The sequence below is a fragment of the Urocitellus parryii genome, chromosome 15 (genome assembly GCF_045843805.1).
Source record: "Urocitellus parryii isolate mUroPar1 chromosome 15, mUroPar1.hap1, whole genome shotgun sequence".
In the NCBI taxonomy this organism is placed as follows: domain Eukaryota; kingdom Metazoa; phylum Chordata; class Mammalia; order Rodentia; family Sciuridae; genus Urocitellus; species Urocitellus parryii.
In genome coordinates, this window is record NC_135545.1 from 5978185 (window position 1) to 5989477 (window position 11293).

An 11293-nucleotide genomic window follows, 5' to 3' on the forward strand; every position below is an offset into this window, starting at 1 on the left:
TCTCTCTCTCTGCATCTTGCCTCTGTCCCCAGGGTCCTCCCCACTCCTCTCCCTGTTCATAGATGGTGGACACTTTCTCTGTACCTTCCTCTCCACTTTCTGTCTCTTTCTCCCTCTGTCTCTGAATATCTCTCTCTGCATTCTGAGTCCCAAACAGGGGCCTGTAGATGTTCAGTAACATCCCAGGGGGCCCAGAAGGGAAGAGAGAGAGGAGAAGCTCTGTTCTGAAGGTCCCCGGATTCCCCTCCTCATTCCCAGGTGCCGACACGATGGTCACAGCAGGAAACCCTTGGGGCTGGTTCCTGGGGTACCTCCTCCTTGGGGTCACAGGTATCTGAGTGTGTGTGACTGCCTGAGGGCACAGTGTGGGCTACAGTCCAGGTGGGATTTATGTTCCTCTGCTGTGTGAAAGGACCATGTGGCCGTGTGCCCCTGTGGTGGGACACATAGGTAATTCCTCACATCTTGGTGACTGTGCATGTAGCAGTGTGATTGCGTGTGTGGTGTGTTATTGGGTAAATGGCTTTGGTAGCTTGTGCCTCTGAATAGCCTGCAGAGTGACAACGCTGTATGGATGCCGTGGGACAGGGGAGGCAGAGGGTGCCATTACATGGGAGATGGCACATCCTCCCGAGGAGTCACCCATTGCTGAGGATCGGGGCCTGCTTCCTGGGTCTCCAATCCTCAGATTCACTGGCACCCACGGCAGGGACTATGATGGTGTTTCTGTGTGAAGTGACTGTGGCTGGGTGCGACCAGGCCAGGCTGGCGGAAGGCATGGCCAGGGCATTACAAAATGTGACCAACTCCCTGAGTAGCTGGCTGTGTGTGCCCAGCCTGGGTGAGGGTCCGCTGTGCTGGGAGACTCCTGTTACAGGGCTTGGTTTGCAGAAGAAGAATGTTATGTGGGTCCTAGAGATGGGTCAGTGACTCAAATCTGGAACCCTTCTGAAAAATGTGTTGTCTTTATGAGCTGATCTCATCTCCCAGGCCTCCTCCCAAGGGACCTGACCCCACCCTGTGTGCCCTGACCCCCACCCCTGAAGCTTGTCCATGGCTCCCCTCCCTATCCATGTCTGCAAGGGTCCAGTCTCCAGAGCCTGCCTCCAGCCTAGACTGCGCGTAGGCCACACCCCAAATAGTGATCCCTCCTTCTGCCGCTGACTCCTCCGCAAGACCTCCGACTCTGTCCCCAAACTCTGACCACACCCCTGCACTCAGACCCTACCCCGGGAGCCCTGATCCTGCCTTCTAAACCCGCCCCACAGCCACGACCCCGCCCCTGAACCCCTGGCCCCACCCCGAGGCCCTGGCCACGCCCCTTCACTGGGACTCCCCTACCCCTGGAGCCTTGGGCTTTCCTCCTGGGCCGGCCCCCAGCCCTGACTCCGCCTCCAGGGTCCCTCGCCTGGAGTGGCGGCAGCCACATCATAAACGGCGAGGACTGCATCCCTCACTCGCAGCCCTGGCAGGCGGCACTGTTCAAGGAAGATGAGTTTTTCTGCTCGGGAGTCCTCGTGCATCCCCAGTGGGTGCTGTCAGCCGCGCACTGTTTACAGAAGTGAGTGCAGGAGGGGGTGAGTGTGTCGCTATCTCAGGGGAGGGGGCTCACACAGACCCAGCATCTGTGGCGACAGCTGTGCTGGCTCGTGGACCCAAGCCTGGAACTGGGGAGTCCAGGGGTAGGGCAAGGCAGGCGCGCACAATGTTGCTTTGGGAAGATTCAGAGAGCCCTGGGACTGGGTCACCCGAGGCTTGGGGCAGGTTCTGATCCCTGGTTGTTGCGGATGAGGATTTGAGGTCACGGTTAGGTGACTCCTAGCACGGTGCTTGGCAGGGAGATGGGGTGGGTCCTAGAGTGGGGACGGCCTGGGTGGGAGGGTAGTCGTCACAGAACTCAACCTGCTCCCGTGGTCCTCAGCTCCTACACCGTGGGTCTGGGTCTGCACAGTCTTGAGGCCAACCAAGAACCAGGCAGCCGAATGATGGAGGTCCTCCTCTCCATCCAGCACCCCCAGTACAACAATCCCTTCTTCGCCAACGACCTCATGCTCATAAAGTTGAAGGAATCCGTGCCTGAGTCGGACACCATTCGGAAGATCAGCATCACCTCCCAATGCCCAACACCTGGGGATTCCTGCCTTGTCTCTGGCTGGGGTCTGCTGGAGAATGGTGAGCCTGTGCCACCTCTGCCCTCTGTGAGGGGTCCCCCTCCCAACCAGAGGGGCTGACCCAGAGCTCTGTGTCCCAGGCAGGCTGCCCACGCTGCTCCAGTGCACGAACGTCTCGGTGGTGTCCGAGAAGGTCTGCAGTGAGATCTACACCTCCCTGTACCACCACAGCATGTTCTGCGCAGGCGGGGGACAGGACCGGAGGGACTCCTGCAACGTGAGAGATGTCGCAGGGGGGGACAGAGAAGTGGTGACGGGAGGTACAGTGAGGAGTAGAGACAGGGGGATGGGAACAAAGGGAAAGAGACCGGAGGAAACAGGAATAAGTACAAAGGAGAATACAGAGGCAGAGGAGGAGAGAAAGAAACGGAGCTGGAGGCCAAGGCACACCCAGAAGAGCCCAGTGAGATCCAGACAGACTCCAGGAGGGAGGCGCGTGAGAAACAGGAGGAATCCCAAGAACCAGAGAGATGCAGAGGCTCAGAGAGAGGAATAACCCATGGGAACACACAGGACAGACAGATCAACAACAAGCCTGAGGGAAGCTCGGGGCCCACTCTGGGCACAGGGAGCAGGCAGGGGGTCAGGGACCTGCAAGGGACTTCCAGGGGTGGGTGGCTGCTTGTTTTCTGTCTTTGTCTCTCAATCTCATGTGGCTCCTCTCTGATCCCACATCTAGCCCCACCTCTCAGTGTTTTGGATTCTGACTCTCTCCTTCTCTCCATAACAGGGTGACTCTGGGGGCCCCCTGGTCTGCAACAGGTCCCTGCAGGGCCTCGTGTCTTTGGGACAAGCCAAGTGTGGCCAGCCTGGCATGCCAAGTGTCTACACCAACCTCTGCAAGTTCACTGACTGGATACAGAAAACCATCCAGGCAATTTAGCCCTGGGGATTGGACCCACGGAACTGGCCTCCCTCACCCAGGAGCCCAGGACCTTAGTTACCATCTCCCTGCGGCCCAGAGGTCCAGAGCCCAGCCCTCCTCCCTCAGACTCAGGAGTCCATTCGGAATCTTTTCCTGTCTGCAATGCCCTTATCAGCCCAGTGTTTCCTAGCCTCCTGGGTATTAGGCTGGTTTTCACCCTTTGATCCCCTTCCCCGCCCCCACCCCCACCCCCACCCCAGAGTAAAGTGTGAGAGCAGCCGGGTTCTGTTGGAAGTGTCCTCCTTGCTTCTCTTCCCATTGAAGGATTCCAGCAAATAGCTTTTCCACCCTTAGTCTTGTTTCCCCGTCTGGCAAGCAGGAGCTTTGAACAGGAGGCCACAGGGTTCCAGGGGGAGCAGCTGCACCTGAGAGGTTAAGAGAAACCAGTCCTGTGAATGTTGTCCAGTGCCTGAAAATCCAAGTCAGCAAACAGTAGATTTAAGTGATTTCTCGATTCATTTAACTGTTTGGTTTTGATTACCTTTTTCCATTTTCGTCTTCTTAGCTGCATGTTAAGTTTGCTGGATGTGGTGGCACACACCTGTAATCCCATCAGCTAGAGAGATTGAGGCAGGAGGATCATGAGTTCAAAGCCAGCCTCAGCAACAGCAAGGTGCTAAGCAACTCAGTGAGAACCTGTCTCTGAATAAAATACAAAATAGGGCTGGGGATGTGGGTCAGTGGTCGAGTGCCCCTGAGTTCAATCCCCAGTACCAAAAAAAAAAAAAAAAAAAAAAAAAGATGCATGATTTTATCTACTTCAGGACCCTTGCTGGAGGCTGGTGGGAAGGCAGGATACCTGGGGACAGAGGGAAGACCCAGGGACAGTGGCAGAGACCTGGGGACAGAGAGGGGGACCCAGACACAGAGAGGGGAAACCCAGGGACAGAGGCAGGGGAACCCAAGGACAGAACGGGGGTGACCTAGGAACAGAGAGAGGGGAAGACTGAGCGACAGAGAGGGTGAGCCCAGGCCCCTAGAATATGAGGAACTGCTATTAGACTCTTCATCGGTAAATTACACCAGGAAGAATGTGCCTATAAAAATTTATATTCAAGATGTATTCATAAATCACTGTGCATCTATCTCCATAAGGAGATATCCAAATTTTTATGGATCTTTTAAAAGATCCTCAAATATAGAAAGGAGTGAGATCACTAAAATTAAATCAACAAATTCCAACTCATCAAAGGGGATTTTTAAAGTGACCCAAAGAAAATGATAGAACAAACAAGATAAAAATGAATAAGGATAAAGATTATTTGAACAATGTGACTAAACCCTTCACCCAGTGGGCATCTGCAGAACATTCTTCCCGGGGTCTGGAGGACACAGACTCTTTTCAAAACACTACTTTAGGGATGGCTGAAATTAAAAGGATCGACAGCAGCCGGTCTCCATCAGTGCAGGGCAGCTGGCACTTCTGTGCCTTGCTGGGAGCAGTGTAAGATGGTACCACGACTTTGGAAAGTAGTTTGGCAAATTCTTAGCAAGATGTACTTGCATCTGTTCCATGAGCAGCAACTTTATTTCTAGTTTTTATGGAAGAGACATGAAAAAAAAATATATGCTTGTCTAAGAATGTTCATCGTAGTTTGGTTTATAGTAGTCAGATTCGAAACAGAGCAAGTGTCCATCAAAGGGCGAGTAGGTGAGCCCAGGGTGACGTGTCTGAACAACAGAATACCACTGGGCAATAAAAGGAAATGGGCTGTTGATGTATGCAACAATGCAGATGCACCCCAAAATCACCACCTTCTGTGAAAGAAGTCAGATGCAAACTATCACACACCCTACAACTCCAACGGCAGGAAAGTCTGGAGCAAACAAAGCTAATCAGTGTTGCCTGGTTGCTGGGATGGGAGGGACAGTATGTCTCCAAACAGATCTGGAAGAAGCATGAGGAACCTTCTGGGTTGATTGACATTTTCTATAACTTTACAGGAGTGAAGGTTACATGGGGGCGTGCATTTGTACACTGGAAATTACACACACACACACACCCCTGAACAGTGGACCTGAAATCTGCACAGCACACAGGCACTAGGGAAGTCCCACCCACTTCCCAGCATGCACTGGTGGTGCAGCCAGGGGGGTCTATCTTGAGAAGGTCTCCTCTGAGCTGCTGCGCTGAGTCAAAGGTCCCTGAAGTTTTTCTGGAACGCCACAGCAAATACCAGTATCCCAGTCTGTCTTGAGCGCTGTGTGGTTACAGGATAGAGTGTGTAAGCCAAAGCCATAGAAAACCACGCAGTGGGCAGCTGGTCTGTGACAGGTACCGGAACAAAGGTCATTTCCATTTAGAACCAAATTGGAAAGGCAGCTGGGAGAGGTCAGGGCATGGGAGGGTGGGATCTGTGTTTTGCCACGGAGGTGCACCCCCCAGCCCAGCTGAGTGAAATGACACCTAATTCAGTGACAGTCTTTCCCACTCAAACCTTGGCAGAGCTTTCAACTTAAAAAACTGGGGAGATCAAAGCCCCCCAGCTGATCACCCAGCCCCACACAGGTACAGCTGGGGGGGCACGGAGGCTGAACTCCCACACCTGGTCACTCACCCAACAGCAACAACAGAGAGAAAGGACAGCTGTGGGACACCACACCTCCAAGCCAGCCCAGCACAGGCTGCTCTGGTTCTCTTGTAGACAGCACATCGCTGACGAGTGTGGAAGAGAAACCACAGCGGGCACCTCACACACCCTGCTGTCCACAACACACCTCCTGCTGTCCACAACACACCTGCCTGGGCTTGCAGAGGGTCCCCACACCTGCAAGATCTACAGAGAAAGTGAGCCACTCAGGTCAGACACAGCACAAGGCCTCAGGGACACAGCAAGATGCTCAGCAGCTTAGTGAAACCCTGTCTCAAAATAAAATAAAATTCTAAAAAGGCCTGGGATGTGACTCAATGGTAAAGTGCCCCAGGTTCAATCTCTGGTATATAAAAAAATTCATATGGATGCACAGAAGTCCTAGAGTAGTCAAAGCCATCCTGAGCAAAAAGGACAATGCTAGAGCCATCCCATAACCAGATTTCAAGACATATTAGAGTCACAGTAACAGGTAGAGGGACACGTAAAGATTTCCTGAATAGGAAGGACTCTAATAGCTCAGGAAATAAAATGAAATATTGATAAGCGGGATTATATCAAATTAAAAAGCTTCTGTACAACAAAAGAAGCAATCCACCGAGTGAAGAGAATGGGAGAAAATATTTGCAAGCTATACATCTGTCAGAGCACTAATATCCCCAATACATAAAGAACTCAAACTGTCAACAAGAGAAGTCCAAGTAGTCTAATCATAAAAGGGCTAAAAATCTGAACGGGTACTTCTCAAAAGAAGTACAAATGGCCAACAGATATATGAAAAAAGGTTCAACATCTTTAGCCATCAGGGAAATGCAAATGAAAACGACACTGAGATTCTAAACCCCGGTCAGAGCAGCTCTCATCAGAAGAACCAGGGGCTGGGATTGTGGCTCAGTGGCAGAGCACTTGCCTAGCATGCTCGAGGACCTGGGTTCAATCCTCAGCACCACATAAAAATAAATGAATGGAATAAAGGTATTCTGTCCAACTACAACTAAAAAAAATAAATATTAAAAAAAAAAAAGAAGAACCAAACATGACAGATGCTGGTGAGAACTGGAGAAAAGGAACACTTAGCCACGGTTGGTGGGGATGTAAATTAGTACAGCAAAGATGGGGAAATCAGAGTGGAGGCTCCCCCCACCAAAAAAAAAGAATAGAACTCCCGTGTTATGCAGCCCTGTAAGTCCTGTGTATATACCAGAGGAAGTGAATCCCTTGTTTATTGCAGCACTCTTCAAAGTCGCCAAGATATGGACTCAGCCTAGGTGCCCCTGCAGCAGATGGATGAAGGAAAGACACACCGTACAGTATTACTCAGCCACAGAGGAGAATGAAATCGTGTTGTTTGCAAGAAGATGGATGGAACTGGAGATCGTCGTGTTAACAATGAAATAAGCCAGACACAGAAAGACGAGCATCACGTTCCTCTCACCTGTGGGCACCAACAAGAGAACAGGACCCAAAAGTAGAAGAAAAACTAATGGAGGAAGGGAAGTGGGTGGAGGGAAGAGAGGAGAGGGCAAGAGGGGCGTTCGGTGGGGTGACACATGCATGTATGGAAAGGTCACAGAGAAACCCACGAATCTGTACGATTAATTTGAGTTCAAAATTATAATTTAGAAAGAAGAAAAATGAACCAGATACTGAGACTTGAAGCAAGTCTCCACAAAATTCAAAGTCATAGTATCCTCAGTGTGTTGTCTGACTACAAAGTCATTAAGCTTGAGTGACTCCTCATGGGTACAAGGCTTCCCTTGGAGTGATGAAAATATTCTGAGATTCATAGTGACAATGGTGGCATAATGTCATGAATATACCAAATTTTGTTAGCAACAAACTTTATATTATGGACATTTTTACCACAATAAGAAAAAATAAGGGTATAGAATATTTGAATAATATTAACCTACTCATATACTTTGTATATATAGAAATCTACAACCAACCAATATGGAATACTCATTTTTAATTTTTTTTATAGTCGTAGATGGACAGAATGCTTTTATTTTATTTATTTATATGCGATGCTGAGGATCGAACCCAGTGCCTCACACATGGTAGGCAAGCACTCTACCATTGAGCTACAGCCCCAGCCCCAGAATAGTCTTTATCATACATTTCCCTGTCCCTTCAATGGGACATTAACAGAATGTACCTCATGGGGGTAGGCTTAGGTGACCCTAAAGTGAAGGCCTGCCCATGGCCTTCGAGGCCTGTAGAGGGTAGGCCTGTGTATACCCCAGGAGCCCAGTTCAGCCTCTGGCTCCCTGTTGGGGTTTACCAGATGTCCACTGGGCCATAAAATCTGGGGTCTGGATTTTGGTTGGGGACTAGAACCCAGAGCTGAGGCTTGGGTGTCAGAGCTAGAACATGAGGTTCAGAATCAGGGTATCAAGTCTGAAGTCAGAGCCATGCAATCCCGAGCCTGGAGGCTAGAACTTGACCTGTGGGTTCTGGGTCTGGTAAACTGACACCTGGCAAAGACGCACTTCGCGAGACACTGCTGGCAGAGTAAAAGACAGGGAAGGAGACAGAACAGCCAGAGAGGGCATCAGCCATCGGGAGGCTGTGTTACAGGGAAAAGGAGATCCTGGGGCAGCTGGAAGGCAGTGGCAGCAGGAGCTTAGGCTGAGGTGCTTCCCAGACCTCTGGGTGAGGGTCTTCCCCAGTCCTGGGGTGGGCTCCCAGCACTCCCACCAAGGCAGACAATCAGCAAACGTCAGAGAAGGCAAGCGACCACGCCTGGAGGTGAGCAGAACATTCAACCAAGGTAGGGCTTCAAAGATGGTGGAGAGCAGAGCTGCTGTGTTCAGAACAGAGGACACCGAGTGTGGGAAGTGTGTGCCCAAAGAGGAGAGACAAAGGACTCTCTACCAAAGGCAGGCAGCTGTTTTTGTGCACATCATGATTGACATAACCCAAGTACCGGAGGGGCCGGGGAGAACATGAACCAGGGAGGTTTGAACAACTTTGACATCTAATTAACAAGAGGTTTTCAGCAAATCTTAAAGGAAGAACAAATATAACCTACAGAAATTAAACACATGCTTGTAAAACTTTTTAAATCTATCAAAACACATTTGACAAAGCTGAAGAGAATATCGAAGATGATAGAATAACTTCTTCAGAGCGCAGAGAGAGGAAAGAAGACGGGTAATATAAAAGAGGGGTTAACATATTTGGAAAGCAGAATGGGCGGCACAGTGAACACCCCAGACGGGAGAAGAGAGGGAAGGGAGGAAAACAACTCTTAAAGTGACCATAAAACTCCTGGAGCCCGTAGCTCTAGGGAGCCTAGTGTATTCTGAGCAAGAAAACAATAAAGATCCCTGTCCAGACACGCAGTGAACTACGGAGGACTCCAACAAGAAGACACTGCGGCGAGAGAAAGGACCCGTCACCCCAAAAAGCCCCAACTGTGAGGATGTGATAAACGTCATCTAATTTCTCCTCAATTTAAGAAAGAAAAAAACAGTGGTGTTCACAGTGAAGCAAGGTGACAGCTGGGTGTGACTGTGTTCTGTCTTGTACCTGTGAACGCTTTTCCAAGACAGACCTGGTGAGGAAACAGGGTGAAGGAAAGTTCCAAACCCCACGTGCTGCACACAGCTGACACTTCTCTGAGTTCTGCAAACAGAACCTTCCAAGAAAACTATGGCCTCCAATAGGAAAGTTAGACATTAACAGGAGAAAAACAGCTTTTTGTGTGGTTAAGTTCCTGCTTGCTGGCACGCAGGGTGCTGGCTGATCATGTGGAAGGAGGAGGAGTCCAGCTGCTCGGGACTCGGCTCACTCATGGTTTCCACGATTCCATGAGTTAAGTTTTCCTTTCTTTCACTGAACCAGCAAAACTGGAAAACAATAGCTTGCAAGTGTAGGGAGAGCTGATCAAAATTATTGTGATCTTGGTTGTTTGGTTGTTTGGAAGAAAGTGGGCACTAAAAAATGCATTCATTTTAGACTAAGATGAATACGGATGATAAGAAAAATCAAGGGTAACCACTGAAGAACGGATAGGGTTTAAATTCCAAAAGAAAGGGGGAAATGATGTAAGAAAACACACACACACACACACACACACACACACACACACACTCACACACACACACAAAATCAATGAACCAGAGGATAAGAAGTGTGGAAAATTCTGTCATTTGAGACCATCATGTCAAGGGAAATAAGTCAAGTACAGAAAGACAAGTAGCACGTGAGCTCACTCAGATGGAACCTAACAAGTGGATCTTACTGAGGTTGGGAGAATAATGCTTACCAAAGCCTGGGGAGGCAGTGGGGACGGAGGCTGGGGGAGGTTGGTCAAGGCTTGATAAGATAGGTAAGCGGGAGTAGGGAGTTCTGGTGTAGCACAGAAAGGTGGACATGGATATTGGTAATGTGCTGTGATTTTATTTTTATTTATTTATTTATTTATTTTTGGTGCTGGGGATTGAAGCAAGGACCTTGTGCATGCAAGGCAAACACTCTACCAAGTAAGCGACATCCCCAGCCCCTGTAAATTTTTTGATATGCTAGAAGAAAATATTTTGAATGTTTTCATTCTAAAGAAATGATAAATGTTTGAGAGGCTAGGTGTGTCTCCCCTGATTTGAACATTACATAATGTGTTCACACATCCAAACATCTCATGGCACCCCACCAACTATGCACATTTTTTATGCATCCGTTAAAATTAAAAATCTAAGTATAAAAAAAGAGATAGCCTATATCCAACATATCAGTAATCACAATAAATGCAAGTGACTGAATTCATTATCATATTAATTCAGTTTTGTAAAGCCTGTTCACAGGAGACACACCAGAAGCACATAGAAAAGTTAAAAGCAAAAGAGGAAAAAAAGATTTACCAAGAAATAGTACCCATAAGAAAGGTAATATACCTTTATTAAATTGATCCATTTGGGCATTAATATTAGAACCATTATCAGACACCAAGGGGGTAGCTACAAAGTAATAAAAATTTCTTTACACTGAATTTATGATTCTATACTTGAATATTCCTAAAAAATAACCTTATCAAAATTAATATAGAAAATTGATAGGTGTGCACAGAGAAATGAACACGTTCCCCACACAGATGTGTGAGATGCCAACATAACTGTCGGTGAGAAGAGTTTGTAGCACACAGGCCACTTTCTCCAAATCTGAAATGTCTATGGTTAAAACTCAAAGAATAGTTTGGAACTGTCAGTGGAAGGCTGTCGTGAAGAAGGAAAATCTGGAAAATTTTGGAGGAAAAGAATATTTCAAAGAACTCAACCAGCACATGGACATAATGCCCACACGTGTTGAGATTTTAAAATAATTCATGATGAAAAGAGGAAACCTAAAAAAACATCTTAGACCTGAAGGATAAATGGAAAGGTTGCATAATCAAAATTTGTGAGATGCCCCAGATTCATAGCTAAAAATGACTCTAGTAGGAAAGAAGAACACGTGGATATTAATGAGCATTAGACAGACCACAGGGTGACCCTGGTGTAAAGGGGACCCAGTGCAGAGGAGGCCCTGGAGATGGGACGTGTTGGCTGGAGGTGGGGGCAGCCCCGGCTCCCATCTGGAGGAGAAGCTTTTTACCTGCCTGAGCT

At 48.6% G+C, this 11293-nt stretch overlaps 1 protein-coding gene across 1 annotated transcript; it reads left to right on the plus strand.

Annotated features, from left to right (window-relative positions):
• Positions 1-269: 269 nt before the first annotated feature.
• On the plus strand, positions 270-3054 carry LOC144250505 (kallikrein-4-like). Its single transcript, XM_077793337.1, has 5 exons — positions 270-330; positions 1399-1561; positions 1922-2172; positions 2252-2388; positions 2902-3054. The coding sequence occupies exons 1-5, from the start codon at positions 270-272 to the stop codon at positions 3052-3054; spliced, it is 765 nt and encodes a 254-aa protein (XP_077649463.1).
• The last annotated feature ends 8239 nt before the right edge of the window (positions 3055-11293 follow it).